Below are 26,319 nucleotides of genomic sequence, written 5' to 3' on the forward strand. Positions count from 1 at the left end.
ATCCTTCAACTCAGTTTGCTTTCTCACTTAGCACCCAGAAGAATCTGAAGCTGAGTCAGGGCCACTGCGTGAGCAGTCTGTGAATAAGAAAGGAAGCCATCTGCTGAGCAGCAAGCAAGGCCATCTCTTCCTACTAGTGCAAGTGAAATATCAGGATCCAGCTTCCTGTCCCTGGGCCTTCCCTGCAGTGGAACTGCTTCTGAAACTCACTGTAGCCATTGTCCCCTGAGAATCAGGGCCCCTCTGAACCACCCAGGAGAAACCGCCCACCTTTAGGCTATTCAGACAACAGTGTGTACTCTGATCGGCAGCACACCTAAGTGGGGAGACACACGTCACAGGTGAGCACGGTAAACACCCCCAAGTCCCAGGTAGGGTTCCTTACTGACTGACTAAAAGCAGCCTTCTCAGCACTGATGGTTACAAATTCAAAATGTCAATCAACTCAGAAAGTGCCTAGGTACCCCATGTCCTGTCAGATGCTCAGCTCTGGCTTCATCCTTTGTGTAGATTAATCCATCTCATTATTATGCAAATTTGCCTTAATCTTGAATAAATGGTAAAAGTGTGTGTGTATCAAATAATTATTTTAAAGTAAGTGTCTTTTATGATTTGTTCACAGTAAAAGCTTGATTTGTATGCCTATTTTCTATTCACACACCCAGGGTTTAGGTAAAACTTCCTCTGCTAGGTGGACCTACAGGAATATCTCTAGGACCATTTCAGAATTTGTTGAAAATTCTGTCCCAATCAGAATCAAAATTTATTTAATGTTTTTTTAAGGCAATTCTAGTCATCAAATCAAATGGCAGCTTTTCAAATCAAACACTCGAGCCTGTGAGGTGGCTCAGTGGTTAGAGGCACTTGCACACAAACTTCACAAACTGAATTCAGTATCAGGATCCTGTAACAGGATAGGAGATACCGATTTTTTACAGACATCCTCTGAGTTCCACACATGTACTGTAGCATATGCATGCCTGCACATGCACACACACAAGCACATGTATACACATGTACACATACATACGCGCACACACACACACAAACACATAAATAAAAAAATTAAATTCAAACATTCTAACACAAGCCAATCCAGAAACACTAACTCAGGACTCACATGCTGGGATATAATGCAGGAAGATATTAAAGTCTTTGTTTTCCGTAATTAAAGCATTCTGTTTCTTCAAAACCTGCAACTCATAATACAGGACAGCCTGAAATCTGAGCAAGGTGTCTGGCATATTCTAAAATGGCTGTAACCACACTTCAGCCATTTTCTACTCTATGTTCATGATAAGGCAAGACAGGCAACCACCACCAAAAACACCAGCCATCACCCATTACACTATGAATTATTTTTAATTGTATATTCAAAAGCTCTTTACTGTTCCCAAACTTTTGTGAACCCCACATTCAATATGCAACCCCATTTGGGGTCACATCCCACAATCTAAGAGGTAGGAACCTTCACCAGCCCAGTCTCCAGAGGACTCTACCTGTCTGAAGAACTCCGGGAAGGTAAGGATGGGCCCGTTGTGGAAGACAGGATAATAGAAGACATAGGTCAGCAGCCACAGGAAGGAATAGGAGGCTCGCTGGGCAGACGGAGGCTGCCGGCACAGCTCCAGGCTGAAGCTGGTGTAGTACAGGCAGCGAACAGTGAGCGAGAACTGTAGCAGGTAATACTCGTTCTCGGTCTTGTACCACCTTCTCTGCAAGAGCGACAAAAGAGAACAATCTATGAGTTAGTGGCAAGATGCCACCAGTTCCTGACACAGGAGCTGGCTGCGGAACCTGGGCTAAATGGCTTGTCCTAGGAGAGAAGCTACATAGAACGACATTTGAGAACAAAGGACTGTCACGTAAATCCCAGTGGCAACCACAGCAGGCAGTGTAGCTGCCATGTGGCTTGCATGTGGGGGACCCTAGGTCCAACCCTCTATATACAAGATTCGAAACCAGGAAAAGAACCTTGATTTAGTCCACAAGGGACGTGGCAGGCTGTATACATAACTATCCACTCAACAGCCATACAGACTACCACTTGCCCAACGTCCACTGCCATCAAACCACAACTGACAAACAATCGCGTCTGTGTCTGTCAGGATGCCACATATCAAGGTTTGGTCTGTGACCTTAAGACAAAAAAAAACAAAAACAAAAAACAACAACAACAAAAAAAAAAAAACCATCCTTTTCTCACTTTCTATTCAAAGTGTTTCTGTGGTTAGCTACATGAGTAAATAATTATTAACCCTATTCTATCAACTAAGAATAAAAGTACTTGTCTTGGGACCATTGTGGACATTGTGTCATAAGGAAGGTGAATGGTCCTTAAGAAACAGTGCACTCAACATGTATATTTAAGCATATAGAGATGGGATGGCTCTGTTTCTAGCCCTCAGGTTCCATGACATTTGCCATCCTCTGTTAACATGCAAACTGGGAAAAAAGGTGACCCTGGACAACCTCACAGGACTCAGACAACAGACCGGTGACTGCAGAACACAGCTGAGTTCTGCAATAATCCTGTAAGGCCACTAGGTGGAGCCCCATGGAGAGGCTACTGCTGCTTTGTATGGAGGATCAGAAGCCAGGGTGTCTTCCCCTTCCCTGTGGTAAGATGGGCAAGAGGAAGGCACTTACCTTAACTTCCTCCACACTTTGCAGCCTCAGGGTGGAGAGTAGAAGGAGAGAACACAGCCAGGACAGGAGCATTGATCGGAACTGCGCCACGCAGAAGGCGATGGTGGCGTGGAGAAGGACCATGACCACGCCTGGAGCCCCCAGTACACACCAGCAGGCCCACATTCCATAGATCATGACAATCTTGGGTCTGTGCTGTAGAGGGGCAGCCCAAAGAGAAGGACAGGAGGTGAGTTCACAAGTGTGTCTCAGAACGCACCCTTATGGCGAGGGCACGCCATAACCCTCATGACCAGTATCCAAATCTCGTTCTCACTGCCCTGCCAGGTCCGTCAGACTCGGGCAATCACGTTCCTGTCCTCAGCCAGGGCCTCCTCGACTACGAGATCCTACAACAGTGAGATGCTCAGCTGACTTCCATCAGAGGATGGAAAACACCAGCTGGGAAAACCACATTCCCACACCCCGCGGACAACATCTAGAAGCCAAAAGGAACTGTCATGTACACTTCTGGGAGCCTTAGAAAAAAACTGGGCTCTCCACACCAAAGCCTTCTGATGTCTTAGACTTGAAATCAAGTATCTCTAAATCTCATCTTTCTGGAAGGTCCAGCCGATTGTACGTTTGCTGTGGATGCCTATGAATGCAGCCCAAGACAAAATCATAAACTAACTTGAGGATTATGGGGCTTTTTTTCAATTTCTCTTCATAACTCAATTTTTTCAGTCCTCAAGTGTGAACTTCTTAGGTGACACTGTGGCCCAGAGGAAGCCAAAAGGTTGGATACCTTTAGCATACTATTTATGCTCCAATTTATGTCATGGAAAACCGGCATCTTCTCAACCTTTTGTGATGTCAAGATCTTTAACTGACTGACATGTTGGTCCTGAGTTAAGAAATTCAGATTGCCAGTCTGTCTAACTAGAAAACTTATTATGATACTATTATTATTAATAATAATGTATATTATTATTATACACTTATTAAATACTGATTAACTAAACACGTGAATTAGGACATCTTTTCTATAATGATGTTTCTTCCTTATGTCCAGCTGCTAAACTCTTATTTATAAAACTGCAATAGGCCTGGGAAGATGGCTCGATGGGTAAAGCACCCTCTGTGCAAGCATGAAGAGCTGAGTTCAAATCTCAGTACCTACGTAAAGCCATGAATGGTAGCATGCACCTCTAACCTCAGCACTCCTATGGAGAGACAAGAGGCAGAGGCAGGAGGACTCCTAGAAACTGGAAGGCCAGCCAGCCTGAAGCCCGCAGCAGTGAACAAGACACCTTCACCAAACAAGGTGGAACCTGGGGTGCAGCACTGAACATTGTCCTCTAACTTCTACACACTCCTAGTGGTACAATGGAGCTGCACTCAAGCACAGAGACACACACACATCATACATACACACATACACACACATCATACACACACACATACACACACACACACATCACACACATACACACACATACATACACATACACACATACACACATACACACACATCATACACACAAACATACACACACACATACACACATATACACACACATACACACATACATACACACACATACATACACACATCATACACATACAAGCACACACATACACACACATCACACACACACAAACACATACACAGATAACTTGTTAACTGCAAAAAAAGGCAAGCAAGCAGCTCAGTGAGTAAAAGTCCTTGTCACCAACTCTGCAAGTCTGGAGGTGTGAGTTCTGTCCCCTTGGGAAGGTGGAAGGAGAGAACCAACCCTACACAGTTGTGCTCTGACCACACATGCCCACACACACACAGAGATCATGAACACACAATAAAACGGACTGCAGTGAAGAGATGTGCATGTCTCAGGAGGGGGGAGCTTGCCTCGTACATGCCGGACCTTTCATGTGATCCTTGCTCTACCAAAAAGAAAGTAAAGAAAAAGCAATAAGGATTTTTTTCCTTTTTATCTTACGTGTATGAATGTTTTACCTGTGTGTATGTGTACACACATGTGTACTATGTATGTGTAGTGCCCACAAGAGATGGTGGAGTAGTTACAGAAGGTTGTGAGCTACCTGGGGTGCTGGGAACTGAACCTGGGCCTCCTTAACTGCTGCTACCAGGTTTTAATATTAATCTGCAGTGTGTCAGCATAGTTTACTATCTAAGGCTTGGCAGTGACCATTAACTCTCTGCATGGTCTTCAGCAAGTCACACAATCTCTCTGTGGCTCCAGTAAAGTATTTCACGAGAACATCATGAGCATAATGAAATTGTTTGTGAACCACAATTAGTGTGCACAGGCAAAGTGTAAGGGCTCCTCGGATACTACTCAGGCCCAAGCTATGACTGAAGCTCAGCTGACAGAGGTCTGCCCAGCATGCGTGAAGCAATGTGATCTAACTCCAGTACTTCACGAAGTGTTTATACTGACATAGGCTAGTTATCTCGAACTCAAAGGGAAAGGCAAAGGGGTAGGAAGTTCAAGGTTATCCTTGGTTGTATAGTGAGGTCATAGTTAGCTAGCTACAGGCTATAGGAGATACTATCTCAAAAAAAAAAAAAAAAAGGTTAGTTATTTCTAAGAAATACAATGGTATGAGTGTGCATTTTGAATGATGGGTTTTCAGAAACTTTTCAAAACTCAAGAGTCAGATGAATGAGCTTAGACCTTCTGCTAAAAGGATGAGCTGGGCCTAGTGACCCGGGCCTGCCCTAGTCAGGGTGCTGAGGCAGGTGGATCACAAGTTTAAGACCTGTCTGAGCAATTTAAAGAGATCTTGTCTAGAAAACAAAAAGCAGATATGGGACTGAGAGCATAGCTTAGTGGTATAGAGACTGCCTGACAGGCATGGAGCCTGAGCTTCAGTCCCCAGTATGGCCAGAGGGATGAGACAGACAGAAGAATGACAGAGAGACAGAGACAGACAGAGCAACAGAGACAGCAGAGACAGAGAGACTGGAGCAGGGCAGACCTGGAGTGTGGACACTTGCCCATCCCGTCCTAGGTGGCAGCGCCTGTAAATTCACCTCTTCCAGAGACTTATATTCCAGCTCAAAGGAACATCTGCAATGTGGGACTAACTCAGCCGCTTTTACATTCCAAGAAAACCAGAGAAATGTGAAGTTCATTTTTACGGTTTTTTCCATCCTGCTAACCCCAGAAAACAGCCACATAAATTTGCTTCAAACTTTCCCTGGTTCTCTCACCTCCGGACAGGGTCCAATTTTCAGAAACCAGGTCACCAAAGACTATTTTAACACATGGTTTTAACAAGTGTGGGGAGGGGGGGTACGGGGGGAAGGTTCTTTTCAACACAACCTACAGCTCGTGCTATGGGGATTGGGCACACATGTATGCATACACAGTCACACTTTCAGTAAGTGCTATTTGTTCTGCTGGGAAGAGCCTGTTTGCTGAGCTTCATTTGAAACTCACCACAGACAGAAGCTGCTCCAAGTTGGGGCAGAAAGAACCTTCAGAAATACTTAACGGCACTGTGTGGACCACCAACACTCCAGGAAGTCTATGATGAATTTGACAGTGGTCACAAGAGCCACTTTGTGTGCAGGTAAATGCACCCCACACACCTGATGCAGACAGACAACACTGGGTGCTGTCCTGAGACAGAAGGAGAAACGCTCTCCTGCTGACCTCAGACTCCCCAGCCCATACACTGCCTTCACCCTCCTGAGGACAGAAAGTGGGACAGTGGCCTAACATACCACCTTACCTGCACAGAACTGGTCTGTGAGCCAGTGCCACTAAAACACTCATTTTCACATTTAAAATGTTAAAATGCCATTGGAATCCCCACCTACCCCAAACATCATTAAAACCCAGATACAACATGGGCAGCCCTGACCTGATACTGTGGCAGGGCAGGGGAGGTCCCACTGCCATCCCCACGGTCCCTTCTACACACAGGCTGAGCTCTGGAATTGGTGGTACAAAGAGGGGTCTGGACACCAGAGACCTAACCAACCCTGCCCCCCCAGCTCCACCCTGATGTGCTTACGTACGGCTCAAGCATTTGTCTGCCCCTAGGTATGGAGCCTGCCACATGAACCAGGACACAATGTCCCTAGGTATGTCAGTATGGAGCCTGCCACATGAACCAGGACACAATGCCCCTGGTATATCAGTATGGAGCCTGCCACATGAACCAGGACACAATGCCCCTAGGTATATCGGTATGGAGCCTGCCACATGAACCAGGACATGGCTGCTTTTACTTCTCAAAAAACAATTAATAAGAAATCACATGTGATATGTTTTATGCCAAAACTATGCTTCTAACTTGTCACTAAATGGGCCAGGAAGTTCTTTCCTATATTCTCTGGGATCTGAACATACGAGCACTTGCGTGTGTGGGCACATGCATACACACACACACACACACACACACACACACACACACACATACACCATGTCGGTCTCAGATTTCTTTAAAAGATAGATTTATTTTTATTTTATGTGTATGAGTATTTGCCTGCATGTAGGTGTGTGTACCATGAACATGCCTGGTTCCTGAAGATGACAGAAACAGTGTTGGATCTTCTGGAAATTGAGTTACAGGTGGTTGTGCATGCTGGAAACTGAACATAGGCCCTATAAAAGAGCAGTAAGTGTTCTTAACCACTGAGGGGTCTATCCAGCTCCCAGACTCAGGTTGCTAATGCCCATGGCCTTAGGTAAGATTCCTATTGCTGTGATGAACGGCCATGATCAAAGCAACATGGGGAGAAAACAGATTATTTGGCTTAGGCAGGGATTGATGCAAAAACTATGGAGGGATGTTGCTTACTGGCTTGCTCCCCCAGCTTGCTCAACCTGCTTTCTTATAGAACCCAGAACCTCCATCCCAGGGATGATGCCACCCCACAACCAGGCTACACCACCCTCAGCCTTAAACACACACACTTACACACATGCACACACTCACACACGTGCACACACACTCACATACAACTACATACACACAAATACATCTGGGTTTCTGCAGCCCTGGGCTGATACTCACCTACTTACCTACTCAGGAAAGTAGAAAAAAGAAAACTCAGTCTCAATGGTGAGCTAAGGTGTTTCTAATTTAGAACTTTGCATTTTAAGCAAATACAACTTTATACACTTTTCCTTTGTGTATATAGGTGTGTACATATATGTTTGTGAGCATGTATGCATATGTGTGCATGTGTGTTTGGAAACCAGAAGTCAATCTTGAGTGTGTCATTACTTAGATACCATCTACCTTGGTTTATTTTTATATTTTTAATATTTTCTGCTATTTATTATTATTGGTGTGTGTGTGTGTGTGTGTGTGTGTGTGTGTGCGCGCGCGCACTCATGCCAGGACACTTCTGTGGAGGTCAGAGGTAACTTGTGAGAGTCAGTTCTCTCCTTCTACCATGAAGATCCCAGGGATTGAACTCAGGTCATCAGACTTGGAGGCAAGCACCTTTGTCCTCTGAGACATCTTACTGGCCCACACCTTATTTTTTGAGACAAGGCCTCTCACTGGCCTCAAGCTTGCCGAACAGGTGAGGCTGACCAACCAGCGAGTCCCAGGAATTCCCCATCTCCGTCACCCACCACATCCAGCTTTTGTGGTGTGTGTTTGTTTGTTTGTTTTATGTGGGCTCTGGGAATCAAACTCAGATCCTCATACACACAAGGTAACCACGTTACTTACTAAGCAGTCTCCCAGTCACACAACATTCTTCTTCTACCTGGGACTCGTTCTGAGACAGTTGTACTTCATGTGCTCACAAGAAATAACACCTTTTGTGCTGTGTTTCATTCAGTTCCCCCAAAAGAACCTTTCGCAAAACCACAGAATATTATCATGACCACATAACTACCATTTGCCAAACATACCGGTTTCCCATTTCATCTCCCTATTTTCTACACAATTCTACCACATGTGAAGGTTCAGCGTGTGCCCCACAACATGTGAAGGTTCAGTGTGCACCCCACAACATGTGAAGGTTCAGTGTGTGCCCCACAACATGTGAAGGTTCAGCGTGCGCCCCACAACATGTGAAGGTTCAGCGTGTACCCCCACAACATGTGAAGGTTCAGCGCCCCACAACATGTGAAGGTTCAGCGTGTACCCCCACAACATGTGAAGGTTCAGCGCCCCACAACATGTGAAGGTTCAGCGTGCACCCCACAACATGTGAAGGTTCAGCGTGCGCCCCACAACATGTGAAGGTTCAGCGTGCGCCCCACAACATGTGAAGGTTCAGCGTGCGCCCCACAACATGTGAAGGTTCAGCGTGCGCCCCACAACATGTGAAGGTTCAGCGTGCGCCCCACAACATGTGAAGGTTCAGTGTGTGCGCCCCACAACATGTGAAGGTTCAGTGCATGCCCCACAACATGTGAAGGTTCAGTGTGCGCCCCACAACATGTGAAGGTTCAGTGTGCACCCCCACAGCATGTGAAGGTTCAGTGTGCACCCCACAACATGTGAAGGTTCAGTGTGCACCCCACAACATGTGAAGGTTCAGTGTGTACCCCAACAGCATGTGAAGGTTCAGTGTGCACCCCACAGCATGTGAAGGTTCAGTGTGCACCCCACAACATGTGAAGGTTCAGCATGTGCACCCCACAACATGTGAAGGTTCAGTGTGCACCCCACAACATGTGAAGGTTCAGCGTGCGCCCCACAACATGTGAAGGTTCAGCGTGCGCCCCACAACATGTGAAGGTTCAGTGTGCACCCCACAACATGTGAAGGTTCAGTGTGCACCCCACAACATGTGGAGGTTCAGTGTGCACCCCACAACATGTGAAGGTTCAGCGTGTGCACCCCACAACATGTGAAGGTTCAGTGTGCACCCCCACAGCATGTGAAGGTTCAGTGTGCACCCCACAACATGTGAAGGTTCAGTGTGCACCCCACAACATGTGAAGGTTCAGCATGTGCCCCACAACATGTGAAGGTTCAGTGTGCACCCCACAACATGTGAAGGTTCAGTGTGCACCCCACAACATGTGAAGGTTCAGCATGTGCCCCACAACATGTGAAGGTTCAGTGTGCACCCCACAACATGTGGAGGTTCAGTGTGCACCCCACAAACACCCAGAAGAGTCTTGAGATTCACATCCGATCCCTTTCTGCTCCCACCACCACCCCATCTCCTACCCATTAATTTCTTCTCCATTTCCAAAGTGCTGTCATTTCAAAGAAATCATGCAGATTCAACTAAGCGGCTGTGGCTGACACCCATTCTCTCTGCCAGCTTCCCATGGTATGGATAACCTCGGCTTGCTTAATCGCATACCAGCTGAAGGACATCTCAGATGTGTGCAAGTTAAGGCTATTTCGAATAAAACTGATGTCCTCATATCTGCACAGGCTTTTGGTGTTAAAAATAACTTCTCATTTCCCAGAATGAACGAATGCCTGAGAAAACACTAGCTGGTAGCATGCCAGTTACATGTCTGGCACCACAAACAGCTTTCTGGTCTGCCACCATTCAACACCAACAGGGGTACATGAGTGCGCCTGACATTCCGTATCCCCACAAGCATCTGCGGTGTTTCCACATTTCAGCAGAACCTTTCTGAAAAGTACATAGTACCATCTCATTGTGATTTAATACGAATTTACAACTCTAGCAATGGTGATTTTAAAGGCCTGAATGATGTGGTATCTGGTTAGATGGGCTGAGACAACTCTTTGGATGGATGTGTGGATAGATGGATGGTTGGATGGTTGGATGAGTGGATGGATGGATGGTTGGATGGGTGGGTCCATTTATACATTGATCCACCCATCCACTGTAGATGAGTGGACAGGTGAACGCATGCAGACGGATGAATACAGCAGCATACAGACAGGGGTGGGGTGGGGAGAAGCCTCCCCAGGTATTCAGAGTTAACTTGACAGATGACAAAATCAGCATCAAAGTGTGGGGCTTCTGATCCACTAATGTGAAAACCCACCACCTTCTAAGTCTCAGGTTCCACTTCACTCCTTAGAAAGGGATCTCTTCCCTGTCAGTACAGACATCACTTTATAGTTCGTGGCCAGCCTCCTGCCTCTTCTCACACCCACCTGCTCAACCTAGGAAACGGTTCCTCTAACAGAAAGTGCTGTCTGCCACTCTGACATGATGGGAGTGACACTAATTAATCCATCAGACCGCACCAGCTACAATCAGCACTGTCGACAAAGCCAGAGTTTCTTTCCCTTCTTTTGAAGCCTATATTCTTCAAACTTTCTCTACAAGGGTCAGAACCCAGAGAAACACTCTGGCTGGGGCCCCCTCACAGCACCTGTATCTGCTTCAGCTCACCCTGTGCTGTGGGTACCAAGTAGCAACGGGATGTGCCTCAGATGCCCGTGCTAGCTTAGGTCTGCATCGCAGAGTGAGGGCTCAAAGCTCTGGTCAGCGCTCCCAATAGCAGCAAATGAGATGACATATGCCAAGAGACCACCAGTGAAGCACTGTTTGAGAAAGAAAGAGAGTCAGTGTATACGCTCCTGTGTGTCATAGTTTGTTACATTTTATTTTATTGATTGCAGTAGGTTCTAAAATAAATAAATATAAATATATACATGTCTTAGTCAGGGTTTCTATTCCTGCACAAAACATCAAGACCAAGAAGCAGGTTGGGGAGGAAAGGGTTTATTCAGCTTACATTTCCACACTGCTGTTCATCACCAAACGGAGTCAGGACTGGAACTCACATAGGTCAGGAAGCAGGAGCTGCTGCAGAGGCCATGGAGGGATGTTACTGGCTTGCTCTGCTTGCTTTCTTATAGAACCCAGGATACCAGCCCAGGGATGGTACTACCTACAATGGGTCCTCCTACCCTTGATCACTAATTGGGAAAATGCCTTACAGCTGGATCTCATGGAGGCATTTCCTCAAGGGAGGCTCCTTTCTCTGTGATAACTCCAGCTTGTGTCAAGTTGACACACAAAACCAGCCAGTACAGTACATAAGATAGAGACAGAGACAGAGAGAGAGAGAGAGAGAGAGAGAGAGAGAGAGAGAGAGAGAGAGAGAAAGAGAGAATGAATCTCCCCAAAGAAGAAAAAGCAATCTGCTCCATCTGAGTGCAGGCAGTTGCATCCCAGCCAGATCTTCCTGGGAGTAAAGGTCAGTTGGCCTTTATCCAGGAAGTTCCACCTCATCAGACAGGCAATAACAGAAGTAGTGGAGTGGGTTCCAGGAGAGACATCAGTGCCTGAGGTTCTATTTATGTATGGATCTGACACTCCTCAGGGAGTGGCTGCTTACTCCATGAAGACCTTCCTCAGCTGTGCTATCCTTCAGCGAGGACCTGAGCCGAGCGGCCAAGACTAACCATGCCATGTTCCAGCCAGACCACATCAAGAAAAGCACGAAGCCCCACACCAGGCCAGCCTTCTCAGAACTCCTACAGGATCATTTTAGTTCTGAGGACGGAGAACACAGTGTCTCGGGTAGTGGAAAGCCACCGAGGCATGAGAGAACGGGGGCAGATGTGACCCATCTCCACAAAGCCCAATCATAACACACCCTCAGCCAGAGCTCAGCCATTACTCAAGCTTCCTCAGGATCCTCACAGAGAGGGCCTGACCTAGAGGAAACCATTTAATCTCAGCCAAGAAGCTCAAGGGAAAGCTTTATTACTTTATTACTTTACATGACCAGAGGAAGGGAAGAGGGAGGGAGAGGAGGGAAGAAGGGGAGAAAAAGGAGGCAGGGAGGGCTATGATTCTGGAAGTAGCCTGGCTTTCCCTGGGAGGTGGTGGACCCACAAAGGGGAAAAAAAAAAAAACCCATCCTGGATGGAGATAGAAAGCACTGTTCAGGAGTCAGGGCTTTGATCAGAAGCCATCTGACGCCTGTCCCCAGCTGGACTGCTCAGGCTTCTCAATGCCCCAAAGAAAAGCAGAATAGTCAGGGCTGCAGCTCAAATCTTCCATCTTGAAAAAGCACCAAAAACCACTCTGCCAACGGAGGCCAAGAGGAACACTGCATCCAGGTGGTGAGAGGGCTGGAGCTAATGAGGCCAGGGTTGTGGTCCAGACTCACAGAAAGGCCAAGCCAACTCTGACAAAGAAGCACTGTGGCCCAGACACAGGCAGATCTGCCAGCCAGCTGCCTCACAGCCCAGTCTGTGGTCAGGCAAAGGTGAGACACACAGGGAGAGGGCTCAGCTCTCACTCTGCCTCCTTCCAAGAAAAACGCCAGGCCCTCCTCCCCAGCATGGGGTGAGATGTGTTCTGCTGAGGTTGAACTGAATCTGCCTGCCTAGCCAGACCTCACAGCACCACATAGGAAGCTGAACAAGGGAGCTCCACTTCCCCAGCCAGGACTGCAAAGCCACCTCCAGCAGGCCTCTGACTCTACGGTGGCCAGCATACCTAGCCCACTCCTCACCTTGTATACTTGCTGTGCATGGGAGAGCCACCACTATGTCAGGTGTGCAGGGCTGAGTGGTGAGCACTCCTTCACTTCTGACTCCCAGTCTGCTGCGACTTCTGTCCCCAGCCCCCGGGAAAACAATCTCCCTCCTGTTCTTATTCCCAGAACAGCCTGAGACTGCAGTTCAGAAGAACACAGTCACAAGGCCAGACCCACCTCTGTCCCCAAGGATCGTGAAACCCCAGTCTCCAGTGCAAGGGATTGAACCCAGGGTGGCCCAGCTCAGGCACAGATACAGCTCTGTCAATGAGCTGCCTCTCAGCCTGCATCGCTCCTTTTTTAATAGAACATAGGTAACTTGCAGGAGCAGGGCAGGCAGTAACCTGGGAGAGCATTGCTTTGCAGCCTCTCTCCATGGCCCCAGAAGCCACTGCTATCCCAATGCAGATCTGAAGACACGAAATGACTTAATGGTGGCACTTATTCCAAACCATTCCAGGTACAAGTTCCACACTGTGGGTTCAACTGGCCTTGGCCAGACCAATATTAATATTAAGAATAAAATGCATACATTTTCCTTGTTGTTATTCTCTAACACAGTATCGCAGCTATTTAATGTCTGAATTGTTCTAGAAATTATAAGCAAGACACTAGGAGGATTGTGCAGGTTATATGTGAATGTTATGCCATTTTGAACCAGAGACTTGGGGGCCACTGAGAGCTCTCTCAGTGCATAAAGGTGCCTGACGACCTGGGCTTGACCTCCTGGTCCCACATCATGGGAAAAGAGCTGACTACAGAAGGTCATCCTCTAATCTCACACTTTTGCCGTGGTACATATGTGAGCGTGAGCGTGAGTGTGCACGCACACAAGTACACAGAGAGAGAGAGAGAGACAGATAGAGGCAGACAGACACAGACAGAGACACAGAGATAGACAGAGAGATAGACACACAGAAAGAAACATACAGAGGGGAGAGAGAGACAGAGACAGAGAGACAGAGACAGACAGACACAAAGACACAGAGAGACAGCGAGATAGACACACAGAAAGAAACAGATATAGAGGGGAGAGAGAGACAGAGACAGAGAGACAGAGACAGACACAGAGACACAGAGATAGACAGAAAATTAGACAAACAGAAAGAAACAAGAAACACACAGAGAAAGAGACAGAGAATAATTTTTTTTTAATTTATATCAAGGTCTCAGGCATCTGTGAATTTTGACATATTTAAGGGTTCCTAAAAGCAATCACCCAGTAGACACCAAAGTCCACAGCAACACTGCCTCCAAAGAAAAGCCTAGAAATAAAAGCTTCAAGTAAACCAAATCCCGCAGTGGGGACCATGTGTCTGACACATGAAGCCTCGGGTTCACAGCTCAGCTGCACGCAGAGCCCAGCAGCTGTCTCATTTCACACAGCACACCAAACACACAGTTAGTGCCCCACTTCTGAGTCTACTGTGCACGGAAGCATGGCTGCTATGGTTCTCCGCAACTTGAGTTCCTAGCCATCATGAGCCACGAATTCACCAGTGCTGGTCACAGCAGCTATAATCTGTTCTCTACAGCTTGTCTGTGTCACCAGGATGGACACCAGCTGCATCTGGCTCTTCAGCCTCAGAGAGCAGGTCAGGATTTGCACTGTGATCTGTGGGTGTGTGTCACTGGGTTGCCAGGGATATGCCTCAGAGGACACAGCCAGTACATGCGCCTCCTTTCCAGGGGACCTTGAGTGGCCAGTGCCCAGTTTCTTCAGGGAATCCTTGTTTATTTTTGCAAAACTGTAAAGTATGGATTGATAACTTGTATCTGTTGTTAATATATAGTTGCTTAATTATTAATGAAGTTAGACTCTTCTCCCTCAAGTTTAGGGATAGTAAGTCATTTTCTTATGGGTTAAAAAAAAAAAAGTTTTATGTTAGAAATAGAACGTTAAATTTTGGGATTGGAGAGATGGTTCAGGGTACTGGCTGCTCTTGAGAGAACCCATGTTCAGTTCCCAACACCCACACTGCGGCTCACAACCACCTGTATCAGCTACAGGGGCTTTGATGACCATTTCTGGATCCACTCGTACCAGGCACACACATGGTGTACATACATGCAGGCAAAATACATATACATAAAAATATTTTAATTTAACTCAGTTTTGAACATTTTAAATTAACTTATTTATTTTACATGTACAAATGTTTAGCCTGTGTGTTATACCTACGCGCGCCATTTGTACCTGGTGCCCACGGAGACCAGAAGATCCCCTGAGACAAGTTACAGACAGTTGGGAGCTGCTATGTGGATGCTGGGAGCTGAAACTAAGTTCTCTGAAAGAGCAACCAGTCTTCTTAACTAATGAGCCATCTCTTCAAACCTTGAAGAAAAAAATCAATGATAAACTGCTAGAAATATTATTTTAAAAAAACCCAGGAATTTGAGAGATTTATAATGATGTATTAATAATAAACACTAATAGTGAAAGCTGAAGCAGATGCACGCCTCACCACCTCAGGGGCAAGAGTGGAGCTCCAGTGCATATTCATCATCTGGTCTGTGCAAAAGGCCTAGGAAACTTTGAATCCTATCCAAGTCTGACAGACTCTACGTCTTAGCTTTGCCGCGTCAGAAAGCGAGCGACCTCTGAGGTGCAGAAGGGAATCAGTATCATTCAAAAGGAGGCCGTGTGGCTGAGTCTCCCATCTTCTCCTCCAGAGCAGTGGCTCTGAGCCTTCCTAATGCTGGGGCTCCTCAGGCTGTGGTGACTCCAACCGTGAATTTAGCAATGCTACTTTGTTACTGTAATGTTGCTACTGTTATGACTCGTAATGTCAGTATATGATATGCAGATGACCTTAGGCGACCCCTGTGAAAAGGTCCATGGACACCCCCCAAAAAAGGGGTCATGATTCATAGGTGGAGAACCACTATCCGAGAATAGACAGGATCAAAAATCACCAACTTTGTAGAAAGGGTAGATGTTCAGGTAAACCTCTAGCCAACCAGTGACCAGCCTGTTCCTCTGGCTGCCTTAGTGCCAGTCTCTCATTCTCTGGACTTTCAGGGCTACAGATGCTCCATTCCATCACCTCTTGAGTCTTTCAAAAGGATGGAATTTAACTCCTTGGTTGGTCCAGACCAGTCTAGTTGTGTCTGGGTCTCACCTGCAGATTTCCAAACACAGGCTCATTCTTTACATTAGGAAGTAGTAACAGAAAGCTCATATCAGAGGGTCCTGGACAAAAGCCAAGCAGTCCCTAAGTGACAGGAGGAATCCTCCTGGAAGCTTCTTGGGTTTCTTGCTAGCTAGCTAGCCCTGTGAAGCTGTCACAATCCAGCCTCCTGTGAAATCTCTTTTCAAATATCTACTTTGAAGATACCCTGTCCCAGGCTGAATCAGGAACAAACCAGCAATGGAATCGAGCATAAAACTGTTACAGCTACCACACTGCTTAATAATAAATGTGTGTGTGTATGTGTGTGGTGTGTGTGTAGTGTGTGTGTGTGTGTGTGTGTGTGTGTGGTGTTCCTGCGTACCTACGAACACATGTATGCACAGGTCAGAGGTCAATTGTTCCTCAGGAGCCATCCACCTTGTTTTCTTACAGAGTCTCTCATTAGCCTGGAGACAGCTAAGTGGGCCTGACTGGCTGCCAGCAACTTCCTGGAGTCCCCCTGTCTCCAGCCCCTTATTGCTGCTGTTTCAAGCATCATCATATCCAACCATTCTTTATGTGGGTTCTGGGGATCAAACCCAGGTCATTGTGCATACACAGTAAGTAAGTCACCCTGGCTCAACTGCTACTTTTTAAAAGATTTCTTGTTATTCTGCATGTATGAATTTTGCCCTATGTGTTTATCTACACAACACATTCAAGGCCAGATAAAGGCTACTGATCCTCTGAAACTGGAGTTACAGCCCATTGTTGTCCTAGGGTTTCTATTGCTGTGATGAAACACCATGACCAAGGCAACTCATGTGGTGTGTGTGTGTGTGTGTGTGTGTGTGTGTGTGGTGTGTCTGTGTGTGTGCATGTGTGTATATGTGTGTGGTGTGTGATCAGCTTATACTTCCAGGAGATGGTTCATCAGTGAGGGAAGTCAAGTCAGGAGCTCAAACAGAGCAGGAACCTGGAGGCAGGAGCCGATGCAGAGGCCATGGAGGGGGCTACTTACTGAACTGTCCAGCCTGCCTTCTTATAGAACCCAGGCCCAGCAGCCCAGGGATGCTACCACCCACAATGACCTGCGCCTCCCTCATTCATCTCTAATTAAGAACACGCCCTACCTCTAGCTTGTGTCAAGTTGTCAAAAAAAAAAAAAAAAAAAAAAAAAAACCAAACTAGTCACTACAATTGTGAACCACCATGTGGGTACTGGGAATACAGCCCGGGTCCTCTGGGAAAGCAGCCAGTGCTCTTGGCTGCTGAGCTGAGCCATCATCTCTCCAGGCCTTGTATTTACCAACAATATAATTTCTACTCCCTCCTGAACTGAATGAAGCCACATATTCTCCCAGGCAAGCAAGTCTTTACTAAAGCAGTCCATCAGGGATGTTCTTAGTGAGCACCAGCTGAGGTTCGTTCACTCTGAAGCCTTTATATTCAATGGTTGTCGTCACCCGATATGTCGCTTTGGCTAATACTGTTTGTTCCCGGGCTTCCCCACTGATACCCCTGTCTCCAGATTCAGTTCAGGCCTCTTCCCCAAACCCAAAAGCCAATGACACATGTCTCCTACCTTCTTTGTGAGCAATGTGGCCAACTGAGACACAGCCGCGTGGCCAAGGAAGAGCCACACCAGCCTCCGCTTCCCCCACTCCAGCCAGAAGCTCCACTCAAAATCAGTCGGGTCCTGGGAGGGAGAACAAGAAGGTGTTACCAGAGGAACTACAGCGTGTGTTCGACAACACACTGGGAAAAGCGCTGCGCGTCCAGAGTCTGCAGATGGCATTTACCCACTTAGAACTCCAACCTCCCCACCCACCTTGAACTGTCCCCCTCTAGCCTGTCTTCCCCATATCCTCCAAATGTACTTTTCCTTCTAACTCAGTCTTCATGGACGCGAATTCTCTAGGATGGAACCTTGGGTTCTTAGCCCACTTTGTAAATAGTGAAAATTCATGTACCCAAGGTCACAAGGCCAGCAAGGTAACTGGGAAGGCCACAGGCCAGCAATGTAACTGTGAAGGTCACAGGGTCAGGGTGGTAACTAGGAAGGTCACAAGGCCAGCAAGGTAACTGGGAAGGCCACAGGTCAGCAATGTAACTGTGAAGGTCACAGGGTCAGGGTGGTAACTAGGAAGGTCACAAGGCCAGCAAGGTAACTGGGAAGGCCACAGGTCAGCAATGTGACTGTGAAGGCCACAGGGTCAGGGTGGTAACTAGGAAGGTCACAAGGCCAGCAAGGTAACTGGGAAGGCCACAGGCCAGCAATGTAACTGTGAAGGTCACAGGGTCAGGGTGGTAACTAGGAAGGTCACAGGGTCAGGGTGGTAACTAGGAAGGTCACAGGGTCAGCATGGCAACTGGGAAGGTCACATGGTCAGCGTGGAAACTGGGAAGGTCACATGGTAACTATGGTACTGGACAAGAAATGAACTGAAATACTTTCTTTATCAACTTGCAATAAAAGAATAAGTCTGGTACATGCCGGCCCCTTCTACTATTGAAGCTCCTAGTACCAGGGTCCATGTCTGTGAGGCAGCCACACGGCAGGTGAATGGGCATGAGGAAGTCACCCTGAGGAGCCTCAGTGGTGGCCACAACAGCAAAGCTGAAAGCGCTAGCTGCCCACACATGCAGCATGGACAGGAATAACTCCACGCTATGACTGTCAACGCTTCTTCTGAAGCTCATGCAGGTGGGGGAGGGGCCTTCCCATGCCTGCTAAGGATGGACATCCTCCCCATCCTTACAAGAGGATTCAGGACCCTGGACCCAGCTTGAGTGGAAGTGGAGCAAGACTTTTTTTTTTTTTTTTTAAATTACACCTTGTGGTGGTTTGAATAGGAATGGCTTCCTTCCATCAACTCCTGTGTTCGAATGCGTGGCCTATAGGGAGTGGCACTATTAAGAGCTGTGGCCTTGTTGGAGGATGGATATCACTGTGAGGACATGCTTTAGGTCTGAGAAGCTCAAGCCAGTTCACTCCCTGACGCCTGCCAATCAGCTCCTTCTCCAACACCACGTCTGACCTCAGGATGTCATGCTTCCATCATGAGGATAATGGACTGAACCCCTGAAAGTGTAAGCCGGGCCCCAATTAAATGTTGTCCTTTACGAGAATCACAGGAGTCATGGTGTCTCTTCACAGCAATAAAACTCTTGACTAAAACCATTCCTTAAGCAGCCTTTGTCTGGTATTTAGTCAGAGCAACAAGAAATGTGACCAACATGAGTCTCCTGGACTTCCTGTCCTTTGTTAACTATGATGTAGGTCCTAAACAAGACCTGTTAAGTGACAACAGTGGTTGGCAGTGGATGGGGGATGGGGAAATCCCACAAAGCTCCACCCATACATGAAGAGCTCTAGGCAACTATCGGTTGCTAAGGGAGAGAGAATCAGTCTTCTCCAGGCATAGGTGGTCCAACCCCAAGTGCTCAGCCCTAACCACACAAATACAAGCAATACTAAATGCCCTCGGTAGCCTGTGCTCACACACGCCACGTTCTCTCTCTCTCTCTCTCTCTCTCTCTCTCTCTCTCTCTTTCTCTCTCTCTCTCTCTCTCACACACACACACACACTCACACACACTGTCTCGAGCACACACACTCTCTCACACACATGCTCACACACACACACACTCTCACACACATGCTCACACACACACACTCTCACAAATATTCCCACACACACATTAAAGAAGAGGTCATTGAAACTGAGAGGAATTGGGGGAGGCTTGAAAGGAGCTGGAGGGAGGGAGGCAGACTGAAAACAATGCAAATACATTACTCATATATGACATCCTCAAAACCTAAAATAAAAAACTTTTTAAGTATGAAAAAAAATCATGACCCCCAACTTCTCTGATGAATAACAACTTTTCGAAATCTCAGCCTTCAGGAAAAATCTACCTAACATGGTATAGAACAAGGAGGAGTTGTTGATTAGGTTAGACCTCTTTCCCTGAGTTTAAGGGTTCTATGCCATTTACCTATGAGAGCTCCTAGTATTGTTTTTTTTTTTTTCTTTTGTTTCTTGTAAATAAATGCTTTCTGAACGGGGTGTGGTAGTGAATGCCCACTTCTCTTGAGAAGTCCAAGTTGAGGCCCAAGAGTTCAAAGGTCATCCTCAGCAACACTGAGAGTTCCAGGCTAGCTTAGGCTACAGGAGCTTCTGTCTCAAAAGGACAACAATGGGGTACAGATAGACAGACAGACACACAGACATTTCTCAGACTGGGAAAGCACTGATTACATTTATCTCTAAAGCATTTCGAGGGAAGAGTTGTAAGCCACAGATGAGGCCAATATAAAAGTTTGGAACCGTGACCCAAATTACATAATTCAAGACAGCTGTGGTATTGACACCCATGATCCCAGCATCTAGGGGTTAGATGATCAACCCCTAGATCAATAAGATCTAGGGAAAAGGCAAGAGGATCAGAAGTTCAAAGATATCTTCAGCTACAATGGTTAATTTGAGGCCAGCCTGGGCTACATGAGATCCTGTCTCAAAATTTCATAATGCTAGCTCTCCAAAATTAGCATAGAGAGTGTGTGTCCCTATACCATGGAGAAAATCAACACCTCCAGTCCTTTGGGAGCCACAGCCTCAAAATCCGGAGCTTTTATTCAGAGAATTTGGTTTCTGCTCAGAAAGCCATCCCACCTTCACAAAAGCTTAAAGTCTGCCATGATGGCACATGTTTGTATTATAACACTTGGGAGGCTGAGGCAAGAGGACCGCCATGAGCTTGAGGCCAGCCTGGTCTAGAGAGTAAGTTCCTGTGTTTGAGACTAGCCTGGGCTATGTATTTAAGACACAGTCTCAGGAGGAAAAAAAATTAAAGTAGTTCTTCCAGCTTCTATACCTAAGGTGCAGCAGTTACACGATCATATAATAATGCATGAACCATTAGGAAATCTGTGTGAGGTCTGTGGGTCTGACTGCCCTTCCTCCGTTCACTATAGTGATGAAATTCCCCAGTAAGTTTTGTTATTGTTGCAATTTCCTGTAGGTGTAGTTACTTCGAAATAAATGAGTTTTATAGCAAAGAAACAGAAGTCATAAAGTCCCCCATTAAACGAAATACAAGCAAGTTCCTGTAACTGAACCAATAAGCCCAGACCTCCGCTCCGCCCCCTAGCGGTGGCTGTGTGATTTGCCTCAAAGTCTCATGAGTCAGACTTCTCATTTGCATACCCATCATTCCTTTCATGTAATACAATTTTGAAGCTTAAAATATGTATGTATATCTATATTTCATCCATCATTTAGAGCTAAAACGACTCACTACATTGCCATACAGACAAGAGACTGGGTAGCGCCTGTGGCTGAAAAGTCACCGTTGACGAACTAGGAATGGCAGTTACTGGTGAACATACCTTGCAGTCCTTTTGACATACTCTGGTTTCTCTTCAGATCGTATAAATCTTTCGCCTTTTACTAAAGATTTCCGTGGAGAGGAACAAGTCTGAGTCATTACTAATTTTTTGAGGTCTTGCTTCTCGCAAGGCTGATGTTGTGGTTCTAAAGTAAGGGAAGTAGAGGGACAGCTTGCATTGTAAGCTGAGTTGGCTCAAAGTCTTTAGTTGAAAGTTACCAGTCCGCTAACTCTAGGAATCCCAAGACACCTACAATATGCAATGTAACAGGTCAGAGTCAGATGAAGAGATGGGTGGGTGCCCAGGAACACTAAGAAACCATGCCCTAGGGCCCTGGCAGGACCTGATGAAAGGACCGCAGCCAGGAGGGCTGTGCAAAGCCCCTTTGAATAGAAGTAGCAACAGGCCCTGACAGTGAAACCTGAGGTCCCTCCAAAATCTGCCAGCATCTGACCCTGTGCTCCCACTTCTCTTCAGCTAAGCCTCTTGCTCAAAGGTAGGTCTGCTTATTTTTGCCTTTGGCAAACAATTCTATATTATCTGAAATGCCTGACCTAAGACCCTACATGGGAAAAAATATCACCCTGAGCTGTTGTAAGAGACGTGGTAAGGCTGGATCCACATGGGACTACTTCCCCGACTTCTAAATCCCACCAGGACAAAGACTCTCCAGTTCTCTCATTTTAAAGCAGCACAAGTTTCTACGATTCTAAACAGAGCTGTCAAGAAACAGAAACATCTAGAACAGGTCCTGTAAATGTGAGTCCAGTCTACATCCAATTGTACAAGTGGTGATATGTGTGCATCTAGGTACACATGTGCGGGATGGGGGTGAGGGGTGTCTGTGTGTGTCTGTGTTTGTGTGTGCCTGTGTGCATTTGTCTATGTGTATTTGTCTCTCTGTGTGTGTCTGTGTATATGTGTCTGTGTGGTGTGTGTCTGTGTGTGTGTCTGTGTGTGTGTTTCTTTGTGTGTGTGTGTGTGTGTGTGTGTGTGTGTGTACACCATAGTCCACATTTAGAAGTCAGAGGATAGCTTGCAGGAGTCGGTTTCTTTCTCTCTCTCTCTCTCTCTCTCTCTCTCTCTCTCTCTCTCTCTCTCTCTCTCTCTCGTCCCTGATCAGGATGTAGAATGTTCAGCTACCTCTGCAGAAGTTCTGGTTGGAGAAAAGGGGTAACCTAGCATCTCTCCAGTAGAAAAAGTGGGGCTGGTACCCAAGCACAGCACTTCCAGAAGAGAACAGAACATGAGTCTGGTGCCTTGTCCAACACAACACACTTCACCTTCTCAACAGAAAAGCACACCACTCCAGATGGGCCTGTACACACTCTTCCATCCCACAGAGTGAGGTGGAACACTGGCACCATTTCCACATTAGAAGGCCACCCCATACCTTCTTCAGTCCTCCAAATAGAGCATCTGTCTCCAGCTCAAATTCTTGGTCCAGTTCCTCTTCATGCTCTGACAAGAAAGAAAAGAAGAAGAAGAAAAATCCTCTATTAATCAGGTCCTAACTAAATTAGATCTAAATAGCAGAAGCACCCAAAAAAAGATTTAAAAAAAAAAAAAAATTGTCCTACAGACTCAGTAGCAGGCACACCTGACACATCCCTGAAATCCCTTCCCTGTGTTGGGACCCAAGTTCCAGGGACTGCAAGGTAGGGCTGATGTAAATGTTCCTCTCAGTTTGAGTAACGGCCACAGAGGAGAGAGAGAAAATGATGAGAAAAAAAAAAAAGTGCTCAACGTGGGGAGTTGGGGAAGTTTGGGGAACAAGCTGTCCAAAAAAATGGAGTGTGGGCTCCCCGAAGGTAAGGAGTCCTCAGAGTCCTGAGGTTGTCACTCCTCATGGACAGTTATCCAATGGCCAGGTCTCAGCATCTGTTTCCTATTGAGCAACTCACTGCAGCTGAGAGCTTTTAGCTAATTTTAGATTGGCTTGGGTAATGGCTGCTGTCTATAATCCCAACAGTTGAGAGACTATACAGGTATGGAATATTTTACTAAGATCATGACTTAAAACTGGTGTGGCATTACTGAATCATATGATAGGAACTGACAGGCATTATAAAAAGAGAATAATGTCTGAAAAATAAGCAGGCTTATAGGTAACCAATACAATGTGACTATGGTGTGTATACATAACAAAAACATACCTAACAAAGTTGAGAACTTATCTCCAAACAACAACAGCAAAAAAAAGGAGAAAGTGGTTCTCTTAAGGCTGAGTGTCCTCCATGGTAGCAAGGAAAACCAAGATGTCCCTCTGAGCCTCACATTCTCAGCAACCCCTACCTCAGCCTCCCAAGTATTGAGATCACAGACGTGAGCCACCATCCAGACAGCCTAAAATTAGCTAAAAGCTCACAGCTGCAATATCGCGTTGCTCAATAAAGAACAGATGCTGAGGACCTGCTGCAAGACATCTGTCTGTGAAGAGCATCACTCCTCAGGACTCTGAGAGGACACCTTGCCTGCAGGGAGCCCACACCTCACTCTTTTTGAGAGCCTGTTTCTGTGATTCAAATGCAGCTAAGCAAGTAGCTAGTATGAAGGACAGAAACCCCTCTGCCTAGAACTCCTCCCCACGACGCTAAAAATGGAGCCTGGGAGCCCTCCACCCAACACCACCGAGGACCAAGCCTGGAAACCCTCCACGTCACTGAGGACAAAGCCCAGGACCCCACCCCCACCCCCATGCCACTGGGGACCTGCAGCCAAGATAACTCTCTATGCTAAGGCCCAGTTCCATTTTCCAAACCACAGCCTGAGAACATTAGAAATAGAGCAATTTCCACCCAAGAGCCCTGATTATCAGTCAGCTGTTTATTCTCTCTCTTCACAAAAGGCTACATCAAATTTCCATCTATGCACTGAAGTCGAGATTTGCATTTTAATCACTGCCAATGAGCTGTTGTGTAAGTCATTACTCAGAGCCACTAACCTTCCACTTTCTTCCTACAAATACTAGTAACAGTTCTGGGGTAGGGTCCTTAGAGGTCATTAGACACACACATACACATGCACACACAGATACATACATACACAGATACATACATACATACATACATATATACATACACACATACATATACACATGCATACATATACACACACATACATACACACGCATACACACATACATACACACATACATATATACATACATACATATACACACATACATATATACATACATACACACACATATATACACATGGATACACACACATACATACATATACATACATACACACACATACTCATACATACACACATACACACATGCATACACATACACTTGCATACACACAAACATATACATATATACACATACACACACCCTATATGCACATGCACGCACACATACACACATATACACACATATGTACATACATACATGCACATACATATACACATACATACACACATATATACCTATATACACATACACACACATACAGTCACACATATATACACACACACATACACACACATACACACACACACATACACACACATCCTGCTATTTCTATGCATTTGAAAAACTCCAGTCAGCACCCACTGTGCCTTATTTCCCTAAGAAACCAGAGGTCACACAGCAGACTGGCAATAAATGAAAACATGGAAGGGAACAGAAAAGATGGGCTTCTAGCAAAATAGCTTAGTGGCAAGCAACACTCAAATATTCATAAGCAGACTATGCTGCAGCAGAGACATACATGATAAGAAATAGGTTTTCCATGACACTTGAGGTCCAGGGCTTCCAGATCTCTCAGAGGATGAGAATGTGGGTCACAAAAAAAAAAAAAAAAAACTCAATAAAAACACATGAGATCTATAAATAGTATGCAAAATAGCAAAGGTCAGGAAGACCTCCCAAGAAGGCCACGTCTAAACTCTGAACTTCTTAGGCCAATTGCTGATAGAGCCATGCTTTGTGTAGAGGAGAGACACAGCATGACACAGCAACTGTTTTAGGTGGACCTTATCTTCTACGTGGTTTATACAATGCACCAGCCTCTCACAGGACAAGGTCTTGGTTGATGAGGAGACAATTACTTCCCGTTATGACTGGAGAGATGGCACCTGGAGAGATGGCATCGATGGTAAAGTACTCGCTGTAGAAGCATGAAGCCCTGAGTTCAAATCTCCATACAGGAAAAGCCTGGTACAGCGGTGCACAGCTATAAACCCAGCCCCAGAGAGGTGGAGACAGGAGGATCTCCAAGGTTGTAGAGCAGCCAGCTTAGACTAATCAGTGAGAGATCCCATCTCAAAACAATAAAGCGGTTAGGGAATGAGGAAGGCACTCCACATTGTTGGCTGTTTTCCCAACCACCATGTTGTTGTGCTTAGCAAAAAGTTTAGTAAGAACCATAATCAACACAGAAGACGATAACAAAGCAAGCCTGAAAGGGGCTGGGCTAAGACATCTAGTGTCCCTGGAGGAAGGCAGTGACTCAGTAGTTTTGTGAGTGACAAGGACTTAGTCAAATGTTATCTAACACAGTGGGAGCCTTGATTGTGAGGACATTGGGAGACAGACTCAACCTGCGGGGTAAGGTGCCAAGGTGTCCTATCACCAAAGTTCCCTCAGTAGCCCTTCTCACCCTCAGCAAGCTCCCAGGGCAAGGCCACCTGTTCAAGGACAGGACCCCTTGCCCCCTCCTAATCCCATGGTAGAATGAGTTCTCTAAAGTCACCAACCCACTTGCAAACAAATCCTCCAGTCATAACG

At 46.2% G+C, this 26,319-nt stretch overlaps 1 protein-coding gene and 1 non-coding gene across 4 annotated transcripts in view; one reads left to right on the forward strand and one right to left on the reverse strand.

The window, feature by feature from the left end:
- The window catches only part of Hhat (hedgehog acyltransferase), a 249,454-nt gene that overhangs the window by 202,322 nt on the left and 20,813 nt on the right, over window positions 1-26,319 (reverse strand). For all 3 annotated transcript variants that reach the window (XM_034513689.2, XM_076941633.1, XM_076941634.1), the window contains 4 exons: window positions 22,972-23,039; window positions 17,769-17,882; window positions 2,650-2,844; window positions 1,500-1,715 (listed from right to left, as the gene is read on the reverse strand). In XM_034513689.2, coding sequence (XP_034369580.1) covers window positions 1,500-1,715; window positions 2,650-2,844; window positions 17,769-17,882; window positions 22,972-23,039 — 593 coding nt within the window. The remainder of the gene's footprint in view (window positions 1-1,499; window positions 1,716-2,649; window positions 2,845-17,768; window positions 17,883-22,971; window positions 23,040-26,319) is intronic.
- Window positions 21,596-21,711, forward strand: LOC117716690 (U5 spliceosomal RNA). The gene has a single exon (XR_004607789.1). It is a non-coding gene; the product is annotated as a U5 spliceosomal RNA (small nuclear RNA).

This window comes from Arvicanthis niloticus, chromosome 10 (genome assembly GCF_011762505.2).
Source record: "Arvicanthis niloticus isolate mArvNil1 chromosome 10, mArvNil1.pat.X, whole genome shotgun sequence".
NCBI lineage: Eukaryota > Metazoa > Chordata > Mammalia > Rodentia > Muridae > Arvicanthis > Arvicanthis niloticus.